The 23127-nt window shown below is 50.5% G+C and overlaps 1 protein-coding gene across 1 annotated transcript; it reads right to left on the bottom strand.

The window, feature by feature from the left end:
* Window positions 1–1061: 1061 nt before the first annotated feature.
* On the bottom strand, window positions 1062–21899 carry CA6 (carbonic anhydrase 6). Its single transcript, XM_027058185.2, has 9 exons — window positions 21095–21899; window positions 20446–20585; window positions 18397–18576; window positions 10726–10874; window positions 9707–9799; window positions 6236–6305; window positions 4571–4728; window positions 3531–3654; window positions 1062–1482 (listed from the first exon to the last, which is right to left on the bottom strand). Exons 2-9 carry the CDS (start codon window positions 20522–20524, stop codon window positions 1382–1384), a joined length of 954 nt encoding a protein of 317 aa, XP_026913986.1. The 5' UTR covers window positions 20525–20585; window positions 21095–21899; the 3' UTR covers window positions 1062–1381.
* Window positions 21900–23127: the final 1228 nt, after the last annotated feature.

Raw genomic sequence — 23127 nt, 5'->3', positions numbered from 1 at the left:
GTTAAATGTCCTGCTCCCTGGACTCGAGCTCCCGGTGTGGAAACACCCCTCCCGCCCCGTCTCTGTGTCCCAGCTCTCAGCCCCGCGCCTGGCACATGGCAGGTGCTTCACAAGCTTGTAGAAGTGAAAGGGAAGCCTTCTGTAGCTAAAGCAACTTGGATGCAGGAGACCTGGGTTTAGATCCCGGCTCTACCGTCTTCTATCTGGTTGCTCTTGGGCGAGTCCCCTGGCCGTCCTGCATCTCGGCTTCTGTTTCAGTAAACTGGGGGAATTGCGGCTTCACTGAGGGCGGCCCCGAGCGGTAAATGAAGTCAGGAAGTGGTGAGGCCGTGCTGAATGACAGCGTGCAAGGGCAAAGGTAGTAAGGAGGGCGGAGGAAGGAGCGGAGAAGAACGCGGGGGGCGGGGTGGGGGGGGCGTTGAAGAGTGAGCCGGGAGAAAGGGGTCTCACTGAAGAACACGCATGGATTCACTCAAACCACGGCTTACAGGACAGGCGATTATCCCACACGATAGTAACTGGAACCGGAAACCGCGTCTAGTGTGGCAAGACCCGGCCACCACCGGACTTGAAAGCACCACGTCTGCGGGGAGGCGTTCTCTCCTCCCCTCCCCTCTCCTCCCCCACTCTTTTGTTGCTGCTGCTGATTTTGAGAGAGAAAGAGAGTACCATCAGGAGAGGGGCAGAGAGAGAGAGAGAGACAGAGACAGAGAGAATCCCAAGCAGGCTCCGCACTGTCATCGCAGAGCCCAAGGCAAGGCTCGATCTCACGAATCGTGAGATCGTGACCTGAGCTAAAGTCAACAGCCGGATGCTTAAGGGACTGAGCCCCCCTGGCGCCCCCTCCCCGCCCGCTCTTTCTTTTGCTCACACATCACAGTCAGTGCTCCAGACCTCCCCACTAGTAGTTCCCAAGGTAAGACTCTCTTTCCTTTTTCCTAATCCTGGTCCTGGAACCCCTCCTACCTTGATCTCTGTCCCTTCGCCCGTGTCCCTGCGGGGAGGGCACGGGAGGGGTACAGAGGGATAGAAAAGAGAACTTTTCAAATGACAAATTCTCAAAGTTATTTTATTACACCCAAGTCCCACACGGAAGTTCGGGCTGCTTCGTAACTTACGCAGACAAACCTGCAGGCTTTGGTGGGAAGGTGGTTAGCGCCCCGATCCCTTCGCATTTCTATTCCAGTCAGTTCCCCTCGGTGTCGTCTGACTCACGTCACCTCGCCTCCGCTCGGGGACGATGGTTTCCCCCATCTTACTCAGAAACCCGACAGGTGCCTCGGGGAGGGTGCGATCCGGACACGGAATTTCTCGGAGCCAGGCAGGGTCGTGGGCTCAGCGGAAGTCCGCCTCGTCCTGCACGCCGCACGCTTCGAGCTCCCTACTCTTGGTGGTGTTCCTTCGCTTTCTTGTTTTCAGGAAGACTCTTCAAGTTTTCGAGCTTATTGTCAAACTTGGTTAGGTAAAGCTGGAACTCAGAACCTAGAAGATATCCCACAAAAAGAAGAGTTAACACAAAAAAGGTCAAACCTTTGGCGGTCCTCGTGAAGACGGCACGTGGGACAGCCAGATGCCATTCCCCACACGGGCACTTAGGGAAGGATGTCTGGTTCCTTAGAATGCCCTCCATGTTCCCACCCCATTGGCTTCTGGCATCTTCACTGTGTCTGAGTTTAGGCTTGTGAGCTGCCAGAATCTGAGGGGTGATATGTCGAAGGGGATTCTAACTCATGGACCTTGGTTTCTCATGTGATGCCCAGGAGCCCTTACCCTAACGGGACAGAGGTGTTTTCTAGTAAATGAATTTCGAGACATCTCTATTGGCCATTATCTTGTTTTTGTAACTGACCTTCTTTGTCAGGCCATTATTCATTGGTGGGTTGATCATATTAACCCATCGGGGTGAGATCAGATACCACTACGAGGTGTCAGGTGGGTGACACAACTGGGCTGACTGGAGACCACTGCTGGGCGTGACAGTGGTTCTCTTCTCTGAACAGCAAAGGGGGGCTGTTGTTCAAGTCTCTTGGCCGGGGGCAGGGGAAGAAGCCTTCTTACTATCTACTGGGAGCTGAAGTAATAATCCTAAATTAGCCAGTCTCAGAAGGGTGGGCACAGCGGACACATAGGCAAATGGCAACGTGGACCATCTCGGTCAGAGAGGCGAGGATGTAAAACGTCTGAGCTCCCTCCTGAGGGTACATTGGAAGGACACTCCCCGCTCGTGGAAAGAACATGTGAGACGTAGCATGTGGGCAACGATACAATCTGCATGTGCCTGTTGCAAGAGTCACGTACCATTTTATTAGGGAAAATGGGAACATGGCAAAATTAGAACAAGGAGTTAGATGAGTGGGTCTATGCCCCCCTTGGCTAGGCTGCTGGTATTCGGACCTACTAAGCAGGATGCCACCCTTTGGAAAAAGAAATTGGTGCCGTTAATATCATACATAGTATAATATGGGGGAAAATATCGTTATAACTGGTGTCGTTCTTCCTCTGTCACTATTGTTGGAGGGGCAAACCAGTGCAAGAGAAAACAATCAATGAACCAGGAAGGAAAGATGGAGACAAAATCAAAAAGGGGCCTTTGTTGGTGGGAGGGGAGAGCGTGTAAGGAGATTTACAAGTTTCGAAAGATACATATAAGGTTGGGGTAATAGTGGGGCGCCTGGGTGGCCCAGTCAGTTAAGCGTCCGACTCTGGATTTTGGCTCAGGTCATGATCTCATGGTTCGTGGGTTCGGGCCCTGAGTCTGGCTCTGCACTGAAGGTGTGGAGCCTGTTTGGGATTCTCTCTCTCCCCCTCTCTGCCCTTTCCCTGCTCATGCTCTCTCTCTCTCTTCTTCTAAATAAATAAATAAACTTAAAAATAAAGTTGGGGTAATACTGAGTAGACAATGTTGATTGGAGACCAATTCTATTAGGAGGATATAAAGGTTTCAGTATTCATTAGGAGACATAGATTACAAAGGCCATGAGTTCAGGGAATGGGAATAGTTCAGCACCATTTTACAGAGAAACAGACAAAATAACGACGGGAAAACTGTGGAATATTTGCATTCTTGCAACCACAGAAACGAGGTGAGCCAAGAAGCCTGACCCGGTGGGTTAGAGGGTCCCAGGTTGGCTGGACTGATCATGCCTTCTTCCGGCACCCGGTCTGGGGTGTGATCCCCGAAAAAATGTAGTAAACAATCCGTGCCCGAGTCAACCCCACCTTGGGGGAATGTGTGGGAGTTGGGGATGGGCTTGGGAACAGGCCAAGATAAAGGTATGAGGGAAATAATTTGAGTTGTGTTTAATAAGGTTACCTTGAGCCTACGCTCTTATGGGAGTGTCTGGATGTTGCTAAGCGTCTTACTTTTCCTACTGTGTCTGGCCATGCCCTTCATAGACTGGCCCATCGGAGCCTCCTGCCCTTTAGATGATGCTCTGTCTGCTACTATTGCCAGAGGAGATGGGTCCACCCGGAGAAGGAAGACAACTGGACTGAAACAATTGCAGACGATAAACAAAAGTTGATCTTACACTCGTTGGGGAGATTCATGAAGTTGGTCTCCACCACTCTGTCGTTCAGGGGCTGGGTCATGCGGTAGATATTGTGGAGGGTCTTGTTCTGGTGATCCAATATGGAATTCTCTAGCTTCCAACCCTGTAGGCCACATGAAGTGGGTTATGGAGGGGAAGAGCTACCGGGTAGTTTAAAGGAGTATAATTAGCAACGGAACCAGAGCTTGGATTTATTTATATAACCCTCGTAAAGTGGGTGTGAGAATATCTCAAATCCTGCCACGTGGCAGGGAGAGCATTCATCCTTCCATCCATCTATCCATCCATTCTTCCAACAATCTCTTTTCATTGTTTTTGAGGACTATTTGGTCACCAGTCGAAAGGAGGGAAAGCAGTAAACAGATTTTTGTGGGTGGGTATCCTTGAAGAGGGTATCCCACCTTTTCCTGGATTGGGGAAATGAAAAGTCTAAGAAAAAGACATATCTGTTCCCGAGGAGGGACATCACCCCAGAAGGAAACACCAGCTCTGCCTCTGCAAAGCTTTAATTAACCCCACAAATATTTACGATGCACCCACGCTATGCTGGGGAACAGAAGGTGGTGGATATGGCTCTTCTCCCCAAACGGTTGCATGTGTGTAAGCATGGAGACGAGCTAACGGTGAGACTGTCCTTGCACAGAGCCATTTATGAAGTTGGACCGTTAGCCCGTGGAAACGGGGGTTTGTCTATCAAGGGCCTAGAACAGTACCCAGCAGGAGCAACGCTCAGTAAATATTTGCCTTCTCCATGTGACTCTTCTCCTCTGCCTGGGGTCCGGTCCCCGTCCTTTTGCCACCTCAACCGGGACTCCTTGGTCTCTCTGGCCCCTCAACTTGTCCATCTCCGCCACAGCCCTAGTGAGATCACCCACAGCGGGACAGGTGAGGACAGTAGCCCTGTGCATGGAGAGCACCGTAGGAGCCCAGGTGTTGGCGTTAGGTGAGATTTAGGGGAGCGCGCCTGTCAGCCAGGCAGTCAAAAGGGGAGACTTTGCTGGGGTGATGCCATGCATTACCTGTGCCCTGGAGAACATGATGGGACTTGCCAGCACAAACCAGTAGATGTTCTCAGTACAGGGAGGAGTGGTGAGTGACCCTTTGTAGCTGTAGTAGTGATGCACGTTCTCGGGGAGCATGTCCCGAATGTCAAGGTCACTCAGAACTGTGCTCTGTCCTAATGGAGGGGACAAAAGACAACGGAATGTTAGGGGGCCCTGGTGCCCCTGGGGTCGACGGCTCCGGCTCGGACCTGTCCGTGTCTGAATCCCCCGATTCGGTGGAACACAGAAACTGATCGTTGGAGACATTCCCCCAGTTTCGCTTCCTGGAAAGGAAGAGCAAAGACTCTGGGGAGAGACCCACTCAGATGCCTCCTCCCGGATGAGTGGCACCATCCGGTGTTGACTCCTCAAAAGCTGCTCCTTCATCTGTGAAAAGGGAATGTTCAGTCGGGTTGCGGTGAGGGTCAAGGGGGCCATCGAACTCTGACGTAGGCAAGTCCCGATGAGTGTGAACTGCCGTCACCACTGCTGAGCAGAGGATACGCTTTATGATAAAGGAAAGAAATTAATCACGACTGCTAGGGGTTTCTGAGTAAGAACTCTCAAGATTTCTTGGTTTGGGCTTGCTTAGAAATGGGTGGATAGAGGGGCGCCCGGGTGGCTCAGTCGGCCGAGCGTCTGACTTCGGCTCAGGTCATGATCTCATGGTTTGTGGGTTTGAGCCCCATGTTGGGCGCTGGTGCTGAGCTCATCCTGCCACACAATCTGAGAACCAAGCTCAGCCACAGTTGGGGTGTGGCTTCAGTGGGGACAGGGGCTTCAGCAGGGTGTCTGAAGACTCCCCAGCATCCATACCCCTCACAGCATCTAGAGAATCCCTCTTCCGTTCGTGTCAATGACACTGAACCCCTGAGTTTAACATTGTCTTCACTTTCCATTTTGCATTTTTTTTAATTTTCTTTTTTAACATTTATTTATTTTTGAGACAGAGAGAGACAGAGCATGAATGGGGGAGGGGCAGAGAGAGAGAGAGAGACACAGAATCGGAAGCAGGCTCCAGGCTCTGAGCCATCAGCCCAGAGCCTGACGCGGGGCTCGAGCTCTCGGACCGCGAGATTGTGACCTGAGCTGAAGTCGGACGCTGGAGCTGGAGTCTGGGAGACGTGGTCAAAGTCAGAAGCACAGAACCAAGGCGCCAGAGCTGACGTGGTCGCAGCTCAGGTCACAGGTTTTAGGGGTAGGTGGCCCTTCGGACAAGGATTCTGCCTTCTGGAGGCGGAGGGGAGGGAGACCAGTGCTGCGTGTCTGTGTGTCCAGGCCTGACAAGAAGGGACTTCACTCTTGAGGTGTCTCTCAGCCTGAAGCGAAGAAAGACCTGTCTGTAGTGCCCAGGGTCGTCACTACCAGCCGGGGCCAGAGGTGAGAGCCACTGAGAAGACATCCCTGGCGAGTGGCACCCTGGCCGTCCAGAGCCTCCGAGGGCGGGAATCAACAGGCAGACCATATGAACAGAGGCTTCTCGGAGGTGTTCACGGCCTGAGCCAACGGCGGGAATTGCTGGGACGAGGGACCTTGCCCAGGGAGGGGGCGCTCCCCTGGTAAGACCCGTGCACCACCCTCTCTGCTGGCATCACCCTGTCCCCACCTCGTGCCCTCGCGGCCGCTGTTGACTTTCCTCACCTGGATACCTGATGTTGTTCAACTGAGAAATGAAGGTGCTGTAGTACGTGTTTTCACCGTAATCCTCGACCTGTGGGAGAAGCACAGAGCGGTCGATCTAAGGGAGAAGGGACCTCCATCTGCTACGGTCTCCACCCACCCAGACGTTCGGTGGCCCTGCGGGTTGGACAAGCCTCAAGGGCAAGGAGGAGGCAGCTCATCCATGTCCCCACTTGTGTTGGGACAGATAATCTGGCTGCTCTTTGCCACCAACTGCCTGGGCTCGCTAGTCTCTTCCAGGGACACAGGCTGAAGCATTTTTGGCAACTTCCAGAGAAAGAGCTTCTCGGCGGTGACGGGTGAGGCCCTCGGGGAATGGGGCTAACGATACCTCCAGTGACTCTGTTTGGGCAGGGTCAACCTCAGGAGGGTTCACTGTAGTGAACAGGGCTTGCTTGGTCTCACGTGCTGCCTTCCTCATCCTCAAGACTTGTAACTGAGCCGAGGACAGTCGTCTGTCCACGGGAAAGCTGCTCCAATTCTGCCCACTGCCAGGTCACTATTTTTTTTGTAGGGGTGTTGACTTTTTAGAAGTCAGAAGAGTTGCTGGGGCACCTGGGTGGCTCAGTCAGTTAAGCATCCGACTCTTGATCTCGGCTCAGGTCATGATCTCATGGTTTGTGAGATCGAGCCCCGAGTCGGGCTCTGCACTGAGAGCTCGGAGCCTGCTCGGGATTCTTTCTCTCTCCCTCTCTCTCTGCCCATGCCTCAAAATAATAAATAAATCAACTTTAAAAATCTATAAAAAGAAGTCGGAAAAATTGCTTCTGGTGAAAAAGGTGAATTTTCAATGGTTCTCTTCAGTCAGTGGTGTTGATCGATTCTTCTTCCCCTGTAATGTAGTCTTTTTCTCTCAAAATATCTTAGTACCTGCACTCACTCTTCTTGTGATGATGTGAGATGATAAAATCCTACATGACGAGGTGAAAGAGGTGAAGGACATAGGTAGGGTGACACAGCAGGAGGCTACTGTTGACCCTATGATGATACATCAGAAGGAGTAACATCCACTTCTGGGCCGCACTTGACCGTGAGTAACTAAAACCTCAGAAAGTGAAGTCAAGGATGGGGGAACTACTGTACAATATGCAGCCTAACTTATCACAGCCTGTGTCAGGTTAATACTAAATTCCAGTAAAATATCGCAACTTTGCTCCAAGATAGCTCTATTTCTTTCCCACCAATTCTCCCATTTTTGTCATTGACATTACATCCATATATATCATAAACCCAACAATACGTAGTATAATGATTGCTTTAAACAATCATTTTTTTTAATTTTTAATTTTTTTTAAGTTTATTTATTTTGAGAGAGACATAGACAGCATGAGTTGCAGGGGGAGGGTAGAGAGAGAGAGGGGGAGAGAGGGAGAGAATCCCAAGCAGGCTCTGTACTGTCAGCACAGAGCCTGATGCAGGGCTTGAACCCACGAACCGTGAGATCACGACCTGAGCTGAAATCAAGAGTCAGATGTTGAACCGACTGAGCCACCACAGCACTCCTAAAAGAAATTTTTTAAAGACAAGACAAAAATACATGTAGATAGTCTTTTATATTTACCTACGTATTTACCATTTCCAGCATTCTTCATTTCTTTTTGTGGATTTGAGTTACTGTCTGATGTCATTTTCTTTCAGCCAGAAGGATTTTCTGTAATACTCCTTCAGAATTATCTCAGTTTTTCTTTACCTGGGAATGTCTTTGTATCACCTCACTATTGAACGATGTTTAGCTGGGTATACAATTCCTGGTTGACAGTCATTCCATGGCCTTCCAATGACTTGTTTCCTTTTTTTTAAAAAAATGTTTAAACTTGTTTATTTATTTTGAGAGAGACAGAGACAGCATGAGTAGGGGAAGGGCAGAGAGAAAGAGAGAATCCCTCCTCTGCACTGTCCACAGAGCCCAATACAGGGCTGGAACTCACGAAACCGTGAGGACATGACCTGAGCCGAAACCAAGAGTCAGACCCTTTACCAACTGAGCCACCCAGACACCCCCCTTTTTTTTTTAAAGTAGGCTTCATGCCCAGCATAGAACCCAATTCAGGGCTTGAACTCATGAACCTGAGGTCAAGAGTCGCATCCTGTATGAACTCAGCCAGCCAGGCGTCACTTCTGCTCAGTCCTTAAATTTTATATTTAGCCTGGATTCCTTGGGGTCTCTAGGGACCACCTAGCATTGGCATAGCTTTGTGGTCAGTCCACGATTGTAGCAGAGGTTGTGCTCAAACCCCTCGGGCCCAGAAGATTTGCACCCTCTGCTGATGGATCTGTGTGCGATTTGAGAAGCACATTCAAAGTTCAGCCAGTCATCAGGTCAGCCTCAGCCTTTACTTTCTCTCAGGCCATCTTGGGAAGCTTACACAGCCTTCTATGGCTCTCTCATTTCCAGGATCTCCCATTAAATTTCTGATTAGTCTGTCACTTACCACTCACCCCAACTAGGACTACACCCTCAGACTGTCAGAGCTGCAAATTTCCCTCTGTTTTCTGTCTTTTCTATCAAGCTTGCTGCTTTTACTGATAATGCCCTGGGGCATGGGTTTTCAACTCTACTCCAAGTCAAGTGAGTCCCTCACCCCCAGGCAGTGAAGCTGCTGGTTCTCCTGTCCAGCCTGCCCCAATAAAACTACCTTTCTGACCGGGGCACCTGGGTGGCTCAGTCAGTAAGCATCCGACTTCAGCTCAGGTCATGATCTCTTGGTTCGTGGGTTCGAGCCCCGCATCGGGCTCTGTGCTGACAGCTCAGAGCCTGGAGCCTGCTTCAGATTCTGTGTCTCCCTCTCTCTCTGCTCCTCCCCAACTCACACTCTGTCTCTCTCTCAAAACTAAGTAAACATTAAAAAAAATTATAAAAAAAACCAAACCTACCTTTCTGACCGAGCTGGAGGGTGGGGATAGGAATGGCCCCACTGTTTTTACTCAAAATTCTAGCCATTTTTCACAGAAAAAATGCCTCAATTTGTTGTTTTCCTTTGGTCCACTTCCAGAGCAGGGATATGGTTGTTTTCGACAATTTCATCCAGCTTAATACTTGTTTGGGTGGAAACTGAATTCACTGACCGCTTCTTGCCACCTAGCCACAAGTCCTGACCTCCAGACTTTCTGAGAAAAGCAGAGGTAGTGCCTTTATCTGGCAGGTTGCTGGTTTCCTCTTGCCATCAGACCAGTTTATGTCTAGTCAACTGTGCTGTGATCCTAGGTCTTTTAAGTCATTTGTCTGACTTATCCACGGTCCCCAAGATTGGTGACACAAAAGGAACACTGACTGTAAGCAAGGGCTGGAAAAGGGTAGATGTTCATTGAATCAGTGCTTCCAAGAGTGATGAGCTTAGAAATAGATGAGGAGGGGCTGGAAGGAAGACCCTTTGTCTACATTTAATACTTTGGACACCAATCAATGACTTCACATGTGTAGTTTCAGCCTACCTTGATGAGGGCTGCCAGCACAGCTAAGCCATCTGGTGCGCTCTGGGCTATATCGTAGCTCTTGTATTTAGAATTGTAGTGAACGATATGAACCTGTGAGAGAAAAAGGCAAAGTCAAGGGCAGTTTGTGTAGACTTCAAATGCCTCAGGTTTTCAGGGAGGAGCGAAAAGAAAGATGCTCCACCCGAGGCCTCAACCTGTCCCACATGACCAACTCTGACTTTCTCCCATCGGGGTATGAGATCTACCAAGACCAGAAAGTTCTCCAAGAATGGAAAGAGCATGAGTGGGATCTGGGGAGATCAATTCAAGGGCAACTCAAGGGCATTTCCCTGACCCCAAGCTGGTAGCGTCCAAAGGGCTTGTGTGGGTTCTCTTGAGAGAGGGCATGAATCACCTTGCCCTGGAGGACACTGTAAACCCGTCATCATCCTCAGGACAAATCTACACAAGAAAGAGAGCCCTGAAAATCTAGAAATTCGGCTGAAACACGGGCACCTGGGTGCTCAGTGGGTTGAAAGTCCGATTCTTGATTTCAGCTCAGATCATGATCCCAAGGTCATGGGATTGAGCCTTGTGTCCAGCTCCTGATGGGTATGGAGGCTACTTGGGATTCTCCCTCCCTCCCTCTCTCTCTCTCTCTCTCTCTCTCTCTCTCTCTCTCTTCTGCCCCTCTCCCCAGCTTATACAATCAATCAATCAATGAATCAATAAAATTTAAAGATCACATCCCACAAAAAAACATAAAAAAAAAAAAGAAAGAAAAAAACTGGGCTAAAACCAAAGAAGGCTGGCCCCATCCTGTGGGCTGTAAACCTCTACCCTGCTGTAGGTTCCATGAGCCGGGGACCCTGCCTGAACCACCAACACAGAGCAGGATCAGTGAATAGTTGCAAATGAATGAAAAATAAAGTCAACCTTATAGTAACTTGACTGTCAACAGGACACAGTCTTTTTGGCTAAGGAAAGCGACGGTGGGGTTGGAGGAAAAGAGGGCCCGGCCGGGGTCCTCACAGTACCTCGGCCACATATCTGATCCCATCGATGGTGTGCTCGGAGCCGCTGATCTCTGAGGACTCACCGCCCCAATGAAAGTGCATCTGCTTGGCTATGTACTCGGTGCCATCGGCGGCCGTCATGCGCATGGTGGGGGGCAGGCTGATCTGCACTGGGGGAGAAAGTGAAGGCTGCAAGGGGTGGAGAGGGGGATGCGCCGGTCAGGCAGCTCCCCTGGCCACCTGCCTACTCACGGGGCAAGCCAGGACTCTGCTGGCTTAGAACGCCGCGAGCGGGGGCCACCCACGGGGAGGAGGCGGCTGGCACACAGGGCAGGATGGGAGATCGGGAAGGCACACACCTTCCTACCCAGAGCCAGAGGTCAGGGGCAGGGCCAGCTTGTCAACCCGGGGAAGGGGGGAGGCCCTGAATAAACGTGGCCAGTGGGCACAGAAACCAGAATTCCACTCTCTACTTCTAGACCATCTTGGAATTTCCCCACAGTGTAGGAATAGGAAGGGTGGGCCTCTCGAGACTAGCTTCATGCCTTTTACTACCCAGAATGCTGTTGTGAGGCTGGGCTGGGGTGTTTAAAATCCTCATCCTGGGGGCACCCGGGTGGCCCAGTCGGTTGAGCATCTGACTCTTGGTTTCGGCTCAGGTCATGGTCTCACAGTTCACGCGTTCAAGTCCCACATGGGTCTCTGCGCTGACTGATGGCACGGAGCCTGCTTGGGATTCTCTTTCCCTCTCGCTCTGCCCCTCTCCCGCTCATGTCCTCTCTGTCTCTCTCAAAATAAATAAACTTTAAAAAGAAAAGAAAATCTGGGGCACCTGGGTGGCTCAGTGGGTTGGGCGTCCGACTTTGGCTCAGGTCATGGTCTCAAGGTTTGTGAGTTCGAGCCCCGCGTCGGGCTCTGTGCTGACAGCTGGAAGCCTGCAGCCTGCTTCGAATTCTGTCTCCCTCTCTCTCTGCCCCTTCCCCACTCCTGCTCTGTCTCTCTCTTTCTCAAAAATATATATATATATATTTTCTAAAAAGAGGACAGATTAGGTGTTTGATGTCTGTCAAATGTCCCCTTCTTTCCCTCCAGATTGCCGAAAGCAGCAGGGAGCTGTGATCAAGTTCACATGCTGTAAAGCTGGAATCTGGCCCCAAAGGTTTTCACATGCCCTTTGGCAGAGCAGGTACTTTGTATTTAGTGCTTAAAATGTGGCCCGCCTCCAAATCAATGCTCGCGTGAAAAGAAAAAAAAACGGAAGAGCCTTTAAAAGAAGATGTACAGGGGCGCCTAGGTGGCTCAGATGGTTAAGTGTCTGACTTCGGCTCAGGTCATGATCTCATGGTTCGTGAGTTCGAGCTCCATGCTGACGGAGTGGAGCCTGCTTAGGATTCTCCCTCTCTCTCCCTCTCTCTCTGCCCCTCCCCCACTCGTGCTCAAGCTCTCTCTCTCTCTCTAAATAAAGAAACCCTTAAAAAATATTTTCAAAATAAATAAAGAAGACGTACAAAGTCATCTACCGAGAGATTGGAAAGCAGACGACCAGGCCAGAGCTTTCCAATTGGCCAGTTAGCCCCATGTGAGCAATACCAAAGCTCCCGACACGTATGTTTCCCCAAAACACAATTCCCCGCAGAGTGTTTTGCTCCTCAGGTTTTATCAACAGGATCACACAGGCTGGATCAGAAAATGGCAGCAACTCAGGGCATGTCCCTGCACCTTTGAAAAGGTGAGACCAAACACCTGTGTCCCCAAAAATCAACTCGCTGAACTTTCCAGATTCTGAAAATCGATGTAACTTTTAGCAAAAGTTGTTCTTCTTTACTGGAAACTAATTCAACCAGGTTCTTATCGGGCCAGGAAAACCATGTGATCTGAGCATTTTCTGTGCTCAAGAAAGGACAGCCAAGGGTCAAGGCCACGAAGGTCAAAGAAACACTGAGGAACTGACCCCAGTTGGAGGAGACTAAGGACATATGACGGCCACGTACAATGTGAGATCCTGGATTAGGTCTTGGGCCAGAAAGAGGACATCGATGAGAATGGGATGAAATTCACATGGGTCCATCTAAGTAGTTAATCATGTTGTTTCAAGGTAGTAAGGTTCTAGGATGTTAATATCAAGGGAAGTGGGGGGACACTTGTGTGGCCCAGCCGGTTAAGTATCTGACTCTTGATCTAGGCTCAGGGCATGATCTCATGGTTTGTGGGCTCGAGCCCCAACTCGGGCTCCGAGCTGACGGTGTGGAGGCTGCTTGGGATTCTCTCTCTCCCTCTCTGCCCCTCCCCTGCTCACATGCATTCCCTCTCTCTCACTAAATAAACAAACATTTTTTTAAATATTAGGAGAAGTGGGAGAAGGGGATATGGGAACTCTGTACTATTTCTGCAATTTTTCTAGTCTCACACTATTTCAAAATGAAAGGGGTTTTTGTTTTTGTTTTCCAATGACGAAACCAGCCTTGCTCCCCGCAGCCTTAGGAAGTCAGAACCTACTGAGAACCGTGCGTCACTCGTGGGCGCCGACTTGGGGATTTGTCCTTTCGCACGGAAGTCTTTTCCCCTCAGGAGCATCTGATCTACGTCAGGCTCTGTGCCACGTACTGAGCTAGAAGGAAGAATGAGAGATCATCCTCCCCTGAAGGAGCCTACCAAACAGAGTGACTGGTGGTACCTATGAAGAGGACAGTGTTGCTTTTCCCACTGAAGACTAGAGGCCCAGTGCCTCAGGCCTGTAAGCTTCTCTTGAGCCTAGGAATATATATTTGGGGGGCTAAAAAATAGAGATAAAGATAAGTAGATATACATATTAATCAGTGAGTACTGGTCCACCAACTGTAGCTAATTCACAACTAAAGAAAGTGAGAATGAGCTTTAGAAACTTTTGTAGCAATTTAAGGTTGTTTCCATAGCCAAGTGTGTTTTCTTTAAAAAAAATTTTTTTTTAACGTTTATTTATTTTTGAGACACAGAGAGACAGAGCACGAACGGGGGAGGGTCAGAGAGAGAGGGAGACACAGAATCTGAAACAGGCTCCAGGCTCTGAGCAGTCAGCACAGAGCCCGACGCGGGGCTCGAACTCACAAACCGCGAGATCGTGACCTGAGCTGAAGTCGGACGCTCAACCAACTGAGCCACCCAGGCGCCCCGCCAAGTGTGTTTTCAATTTCTTTTTACTGACATATAATTTTATGACTATTGACTCTAATAATAAAAGATGAGGTACATAAGAATGTAAATATAGGGGCGCCTGGCTGGCTCAGTTGGAAGAGTGTGCGACTCTTGATCTCAGGGTCATGAGCTCGAGTCCCATGTTGGGTGTAGAGAGTACTTGAATAAATAAGTGAACTTTTAAAAAATGTAAATATAGAGTAGAATTTGAAATTAAAAGCACAATACCAATTATGTTAGCACTCCCCAAAATTAAATTACATATAAATCTAGCAAAGTGTGTACAAGATCTCTATATGAAAACTATGAAAATTCTGATGAAAGAAATCAAAGAATAAAGGGAAAGATAGTCTATGTTCCTGCGTAGAAACATTTGACATTGTCCAGGTGTCAGCTCTTCTCAATGTGATCTATGGATTCAATGCAGTCAAATTTCCAGCAAGTTATTTTGTGGCTCTCAACAAACTGATTCTAAAGTTTGCATGGAAAGGCAGGAGACCCAGAATAGCCAACTCAATGTCGAAGAAGACCAATGCTGGAGGACCAATAATCAACACAAGGCAGTATTAGCAAAAGAATAGACAAATAGATCAATGGAGTAGAATAGAGAGGCCCGAAATAGACCCACATAAATATACTCAACTGATCTCTAGCAAAGGAACAAAGACAATAGAGTGGAGTCTCTTCGTTAAATGGTGCCGGAAATACTGGACATCCACGTGCAAAGAAATGAATGTGGACACAGGCCTTCCACCCATCACCAAAGTGAACTCAAAATGGGCCACAGATCTACATGTAAAACACAAAACTATAAAATTCCTAGAAGATAACACAGGAGAAAACCTAGATGACCACGGGGGTGGTGATGCCTTTTTCGAGGCGACACCAAAGACAGGATCCATGAGACAAATAATTGATAAGCTGGACGCCATTAAAATCCAAAACTTCTATTCTGTGAATGAGATCGAGCCCCGTGTTGCTGGGTATGGAACCTGCTTAAGATTCCCTCTCTAAAACAATAAAATAAAAATAAAATAAAATAAAATAAAATAAAATAAAATAAAATAATTAAAAACAAAAAACCTGATAAAAAATGGGCCAGAGACCTTAATAGACACATCACCAAACATATACAGATGGCAACTAAGTCCTGTGAAGAGAAACTCCACCTTGTACATCATCAAGGAAACACAAATGAACAACAACGGGGTACCTCTGTACGCCTGTTAGAACCACCGTAAGCCAGAACACCGACACCACCAAATGCTGGTAGGATGTGGAGAAACAGGAACTCATTGTTCACTCACTCAATGCAACATGGTGCAGCCACTTGGGAAGACTGCTTGGCAGTTTCTTGCAAAGCTAAACCCATTCTTACCATACAGTCCAGTACTCATGCTCCTTGGTATTTCCCCAGTGGAGTTAAAACTTATGTTCACGCATCTGCACATAGATGTTTATAGCAGCTTTACTCATAATAATGGCTGAAACTTGAAAGACGCCAAGATGTCCATCCAGACAATGGGACATTACTCAATGGTAAAAAAAAAAAAAAAAAAACAATGAGCTATTGATCCAGTCATGAAAAGACACGGAGGAACCGCATTGCTAAGTGAAAGAAGCCAATCTGAAAAGGCTACACACTGTAGGATTCCCACCATATGACATTCTAGAAAAATCGAAACTGTGGAGACAGTAAAAGGATCAGGGGTTGTCAAGGGCGGCAGCGGGGGGAGAGAGGAGCAGGCAGAGCACAGAGGGTAATTAGGGCCATGAAAACACTGCATCATACTATCGTAAGGAATACATGTCATCCTACATTTGTTCAACCCCATAGAATGTATAACACCAAGAGTGACCCCTAAGGTAGGTTATGGACTGCTGGTGATTGTGATGTGTCAAGGTCAGTTTATCCTTGGGGAAAAAAATGCACCATTCTGGTGAGTGATGTTGGTAAGGGGGGAGACAATTATGTAGGGGCAGGGGATACATGAGAAATCCCTGTACTTTCCACTTAATTTTGCTATGAAATTAAAACTGCCCTAAAATAAATGAAGTCTATAAAAAATATGTATATATAAATATATTTTTATTTATGTCATTATTATCATTATTATATCATCATCATTATTATAATTATTTATCATTATCATTATATTTTTATTATTATTTATAGCAATTATTATTTGTATTATTTGTAGTATAAATATAATCTAGATATAATAATTTATTTACAAATATAATTCTATATAAATATAGAAGATAAACCTCAGATCAGGACATTTATATTTATATTATAATATAAATAATTCATATTTTATAAATTATATAAATATTATTTATATTATATATAACATGTTATACATAATACATATATCATACATACAATATATATATTTAGTTATATTAAGATATTATATTTTATATCTTAGGTCCAAGATATAAAAAGAACCCTACAAAATCAAAATTAATAAATTTTCTTATAATGTTTATTTATTTTTGAGAGAGAGAAAGAGACAGAGCATGAGCAGGGGGTGGGGGGAGCAGAGAGAGAGGGAGACACAGAATTTGAAGCAGGCTCTAGGCTCTAGCCTCTGAGCTGTCAGCACAGAGCCCGATACGGGGCTCGAACCCACGAACCGTGAGATCACGACCTGAGCCACAGCCGCACGCTTTAACCGACTGAGGCACCCCAAATTAATAACTGTTTAAGTATATCATACCACCTTGACTGTTAAACTTATTCATCAAATGTTATTAAATTTGAAAATTTGTCGATTAGGGTTTTTTTTCCTTCCGTAGAATTCTTGAAGCTTGGAGCTTGCTGAAAATGTATAAGCAGTTGTAAAGAGTTCTGAAAATCTTTCAAAATACGTTAAAAAAAATCTAAGTGATGTGAGCTGTGAGTGCGTTCCCATACCTTTGATATGATGTCGGGTAGCCTGGGGACCCTACAGGCCTCCAGCTTCCAGAAAGCCCGGCGCAGTCCATCGGAGGAAGGCCCAGGGCCCTCTCCAAACTGGGAGGAGGGAGCCACCAGTCACCGCAAGGCCCTGGGAAACTGGGGTCTTCTAACACCTCCCCTCTCCCGGATCCCCAGCACAGAGCCCTGCACAACAGGCATGTAACAGGAACAGCCCAGGCGCCAGCGGGGGCGCTCGATCCCGCGATACCCCCGGCTGGCTATCCTGGTGGGTCAACCAAGCTTCTCCCCTGCCTTCAGCTGCCACCTGTGTCCCCTCTTCATCGAGGGCAAAGAGAGCAGCCGAAGCTCCAGGTGGCCAACCTGCTGGAAACTTCAGAGCCAACTCTGGAAGCAGGAGCTTGTCATTAATGATAAAATGAGGCTCTCGTGAATTATTTGTGGAGTTCAGTGATTCAGGCCACGTGTACCCGAGGCCTTTCACAGACCTGCGTTCTCCTGTGTTCGCCAGCCTCATCAAGGGCAGCTGGTTTATCTTCTCAATTGTGCAAACAGGAGATATAAGTCCTGTGACCCACGCACCTAAGCGGGTGGGCAGTAAATTGGCCCAGCCCGGGGGGGAGTGGGGGGGTGGGGGGAAGGTGGAGGGGAGGTGTCCGAGGAGGATGTGGGGAGGGGCCAGGCTTCCAGGGTCTGGGTCTGGCTCAGCCACCAGAGACTGCATAACCTTAAGTCCTTCGGCCTCCCAAGGCCTCTGGCCTCCACCCCAAACGATGCCCCCTGTGGGGGGTGGGAGGCTCAGAGGAGATGGGCCCCCTTGGAAAATCAAAACAGGGTGTTCAGTAAACAGAAAGCAATGGGTTTTACAGCTGTCCAGTCCAGGCTTCTGAAGTGGGGGTCCCCAAGATTCAGGCCAGACTTTTCCTGTCTGACCTCCACCCCCTTCCTGGAAGGGAATAGAATACAAAACCTTCTTCTTTTTATTAAACAAAATCTTTTTTAACGTTTATTCACTTTTGAGAGACGGAAAGAGACAGAGTGTGAGCAGGGGTGGGACAGAAAGAGAGGGAGACACAGAATCCGAAGCAGGCTCGAGGCTCTGAGCTGTCAGCACAGGGCCCGATGTGGGGCTCGAACCCATGAACTGTGAGATCACGAGCTGAGCCAAAGTCAGACGCTTAACCGACTGAGCCACCCTGGTGCCCCAAGCTTCTTCCTTTTTAAACCTCCGAGAAATACTGGCCCAATTGTCATACATTTTGGGCCCATCAGACTCAATACAGGAAATATGGAAAATCAGACCAGCGCACAGATCAACAGAACACGCAGGCGGGTCAGTGGCCTCAGCAGCACTGTCTCCATCGGTTGGAGTTCTTGCTGGCTGGGCCAGAGTGAGCCTGGGGAGAGGCTAATGCAGAAGGAAGGAGCCAGCCAGGAACTGAGGCAAAAGACAGAGGCCCTGCTGTGCAGCTTGGGGAGAGCCCCCCCCCCGCCCAGCTCCCAGCCTGTGCTACATCTCTGCGTGGGCCACCCTATCATCTGGCACCTGCTCCCTCTGCCCAGCACCCGTGGACCGCAGCCAGCCACCTGCCCCTTACCTGTGTGGCCGTTGTTGGTCATGGGGAACTGGCCCCCCTGGGACTTGTAGCCTGTCAGTTTCAGAGCCTTCAGGGAGGGGTTGTACTGAACGTTTCTCCTCTGCAGGTCGATGGGTGACTGTCTCCTCCCCCCGCAGCTGGGGTACTCCTTCGACCACTGTGTTTGGTCCAGTGCCCCCTCTGCGACAGGAGAGAGCCAAAGGGGTCACAGCTCTTTGGGGGGCTCAGTTCACAGCAGGGCCCGCCCATCAAGAGGCCAGGATCAAGGCCAGAGGTCTGCCTTCTAGAAAGCAGAGCCTGGCCTCCAGAAGGAAGGAAGAGGGGCATCGTCAAAGTCGTCTCTGGGGAGCCTGCTGTCTGCGGGGCTTTGAACTCCTCCCCTGTTTCAGTCATTGGCCCCGAGAAGAGAGTCAGGGCTTAGAAAAACAATGAAAGTCTTTATTATATACCTTTAGCTCCCCCCTGGAATGGGAATACACTGATAAATGCTCTGGAAGTCTCCCTGGGCTTGGCATTGCTGTGTTACTTTAGGGGTCCTTTCTCCATTTGCTCCCAATGGCACAGTTTTCCTTCCCCTCCCCCAACAATAGTGCAGTCCCCTCCCCCCACTGCAGGACCACCCACCTGTTTACCCGCTCCAACCCCTGTCATTGGGTCCCAGGATGGTAAAGACCTCTACGGATTCAGGGCAGGAAGGGAAAGAAAGCATCAGGTTCAAAGATGACCAAAGTGATGAGGTGAAAAAAAAAAAAAAAAATCAAAGTAAGGAAATGTATCTTTTTTGAGGTGGATAATAATTCTAGGGCAGAGAAGGAAGAAAGCTAGTCGTTGCCGGTGGGGGGGGGGGTTCCCCGTGGGTCCCCGTGGGTCCTGCTCATACCCGCCCACTTGCAGTTGGGAATCCAAGCTCTCCCCACCTTACCCGGTGGCTGCAGGGGGCGGGGGCGTGGCTTGTTTTAAGGAAGCCGTTTGCATCAGGGGCCCCTCCCAGCCTCTTGGTTTTGCAATATACAGGAAAGTCAAGTTTTTATTTCTCTGCTCTTTATTTAATACTATAAACCAATATTTAAGCAATTCTTTCCTAGAGGCAGGATGCCAAGATCACGGCCAGAGGTCCCCGGCACAGCCCCCCTCCCCCACCACATGAATCAAAAGGCTTTGGGGCCCTTGTCCCTAGCAGTGTTGTGGCTTTCTGAGTATTCCCAAAAGGCATTTGAAGTAGCCACCCCAAGTGCTCCTGGGCCCCTGATGGCTTTCCAGAAGGCCCCCAGTCTCAGAGGCTGGGCTGAGACTGGGAAGGACAAGACCTGCCGGTTGGAATTCTCCCCCTTGCTTGTCCTTCTGAACCACCCCGAGTACCAAGGAGCCCGGGGACTTCTCTGCCCCAGAGCGGGGCGGTTGGTCAGAGGGGGTCGCTCTGCCCTCTGAAGCTGGACTTTCTGAGCCTCCCATGACGTCCCTAATTCTGTTCCCCTTGACTTAACAGACATGCATCCACCCCGAATGTATGCTTCCCCCTGTGCCTGAAGCTGGGGGCACCAGGTCCGCCAGCGACCCTGAAGGCCGTCCAGAGCCCCATCCCTCGGTGCAATGCAGAAAAGGGCGGGGCACGGGCAGGAGCTCTCCTCAGTGCCCCGTGGGAGGAACGTTTCGTGTCCAGATGTGCAGATTTGGGTCTCAGCAGGCCCACGGCAACTGGGAGGCGGCAGCCTGGGGGGCTGTGCAAAGTGGAGATGTTCTGGGTGAACCTCCTACCACGAGCTCCCCACGAAGAAAGCTCTCGCAAACCCGCACACTTCATTTTCCACATGCAGAGACGGAGAGAGCAAAGGGCTTTGCAGTCAGAGGGCTCTCCAACCAGCGCTGTGGCCGGAAACGGTTCTAAGGCAAAGCACCTGCAGATGATGTGGGGGTCCGGGAAGGGAGAGCGAATTCCTCTTGTCCTAATCGGGGGTCCTGGGTTCAGGGTGCTCTCCGTAGCCTTGAAGGGCAACCTCAGCAGGGGTGAGGGTAGCGAGGAAGCGCACAGCCCCCGAGGCGCGGGCTTACCCGAGTAGGTCCACTGGGAGCCATGCTGGGCCCGGGCCCCCAGGAAGAGCAGAGCCAGCAGGGGCAGGAAGGCCACCATGGAGCCGCAGGTCTGGAATCAGGCTGATGCAGGGGACGCTCTTCTTTTAAACACTCAGAAACTGTCAATAACAATTTACCGAGTCTGGTTGATTGACCTACCTCCGCTGCACCCACTAAAACAATAACGCCTTCCCACAATGGCCCTTGTGACTTGGTTGACTGGGCCAGGTGGCGTGGCCTGACCTTGCCCGATCCCCGCTGGCGTCATCACCACGAGCGGTTAGCCCACGGCTTTGGTTGTTCAATGCCCTAACTTATGACAACTCACTTGAAGGGCCACACAGTGCGCCCTTTGTGGATGAGCCACCACAGGAGAGGGAAAAGGCCCAAGGCAGAGGGAAGCAGGATGGGGAGGATTTCCCGGGACAATGGCACTTCCTGTGCCCTTGCTCCCGGCACGTGGGGCTCTGGGAACGGGTGAGGGCCATCCCCAGGGCCGGGAAAGCCCGGCCGGATTCCGCTTGGTATTTCCTGCCCTTCCTCGGCGGTCCACACAGGCCGCCGCTGCTGCAGACCTTGGAGGCCCCGCCAGCCCCTCCACGTTTGGACGTGGACCGGAGAGTCCTACCCGGAGGCCCCTTGTGCCCTCCTGCTCGCGCTCGGATCACCCGTAGGCCACGTCCCTGTGTGTGCCTTCGGGCCTTCGCACTAGCCCGGGCGTCCGTGCGTCTCCGTGGGGAGCATTTGTCCTGACGCCTGCAGTGTGCTCGGTCACACCCACGCGTGTTGGATCGGCCCAGCGCCTGACCCCTCCAAGTGTCCACTTGGGCAAACCGTCCTTGAAACTGGCTGAGGGAGAAACTTCTGAGTTTACACCTGCTGACAGGCCAGCGTTTCCCACGCACGGGGCAGGCAGCGTCCCTGCTTGCTGGCCAGGTACAAGGGTCCGTCCTGTTCTGCAGAGGAGAGCCAACCCCCCCCAGCCCCCCCCCCCCAAGCGCATTCCGCGCCCTCGTCCCTGGGGGCCGGGGATGCCAGACGGCAGTGTGGCAGCGAGAATTAGGCCTGGTTAAGAGCAAGTGTTGTGAAGTCAGACCGTCGGGGTTCGGATCTCTGCTCTGACACCCACGGGCCCCGCGTGTGACTTCAAGCGAGTTACCCACCCGCGCCATGCCTCAGTTTCCCCACCTTTAAGAGGATTTCATGCTAGTGCCTCCCGGCTGGGGATCCAACAGCACATTTGTGTGTAGTTCTCAGAACGGCGCCTGGTGCGTGGCAAATGGCCTCCTTGTCTACCAGACCCCTCCATATATGAAGAAAGTGACGTAGGATGGCCGGCCGGCCTGCCAGAGAGGGACCCGGAAGTAAAAGTGAAGGACTCAGCCCCCCGCCCCAACTTCATGGAACTTTCTTGCATATTTTCAGAGGTTGGAAACCCACGCTCCAGTCGCCACAAAGTGAGTCGCGTCCGGCCCCGTCGAAAGGGCCACCTCGTAGGTCCCATGAGACCCCACCTGGGCCAAAGACCGCAAGGATAGCCGCTGAAGATCACAAACCGAGGCTCTGAGTGTTTTTCTTGGGAAACTGAAGCAGGGCTCTGGGAAAGAGGGAGCACAGAGGGAGTCGGAGAGGTCACGGCCGCCGGGGGTGCGAAGCCAGAGTGGGGGAGGCAGGAGGGAGGGGGTGCTGAGTGAGGGGTAGGGGCGACCTGCGGAGGTGGGGAGGGAGGAAGGGGCCCGGGGCCGTGTGAGGAGACAGGGACCGCTCAGAGAAAGGAGCGGGTGTCCACAGCCGGTGCTGGGAAACTGGGGAGTGTCTGTTATTACACGCAGCTCCATTTCCCACGGGTTCCCCTGTCACTTAGCGCTTAGGAACGCCCAGGGAGCCCAGGCGCTTTTGTTGCCCCACAGAGTCCTCGTGGTAAGTGCATAGCCACCTCTGCCAGTCTGCAACCGCAGCAACCTCACCGTGGAGCGCACACCACACTCACCCATCAGACCTACATCCCTGCCCTGGTTTCTCCGAATCTTTGGCTCGGGCAAGAGCCGGGCGGGCCGGGAATCTGTGCAGGTGGCTAACGTGGACAACAGGTAGTCAGAATGAGTGATTGTGTTAACACGGTGATCGCACCAGCCAGGACCCGCCTGCTAACGAGGGCGCGTTGCTGCGGAAAGAGGGTCCCTCCCTCTCCTGTGCAGCCCCCTGCAATGGCAAAGTCAACAGACAGACAGGGTCCCTTCTGTTGCCTACTCTCTAACTCACTGTCTTCTTCAACCATGAAATTTTCCATTGACTTTGAACATGCGTTTCCGCCTTCTGGTATTTGCAAAGCCTGTTGCTTGTTTTGGGCTTGGGTTTGGTTTGGTGTCATTTTAATTTGCATTTTTCGTGTGTCGCATTCGACCCTGAACTTGCTTCTGCCTTCATCCAACTGTGTCTCCGGCTCATCAAGGCTGTATCTTATTCTAAACTCCTGTTTTTCTAGTGGCTGGTCTGAGATGAGTTGACAGGTGTGCCATTTTCATCGCAACATCACGTCAAAAATGAGAAAGGAGCTTTGTTCTTTCTCGGTGCCACCACAGCTCCGTGACGGAGACCCACGGAGGCAAAGAAGAGGCAAGGACGTGTGGTCAACCCAGGTGAGCAAGGAAGTGCTCTCAG

This window comes from Acinonyx jubatus, chromosome C1 (genome assembly GCF_027475565.1).
Source record: "Acinonyx jubatus isolate Ajub_Pintada_27869175 chromosome C1, VMU_Ajub_asm_v1.0, whole genome shotgun sequence".
NCBI lineage: Eukaryota > Metazoa > Chordata > Mammalia > Carnivora > Felidae > Acinonyx > Acinonyx jubatus.
Note: the sequence above shows the minus strand (reverse complement) of the source record. Positions and strands in the feature narration are given on the sequence as shown.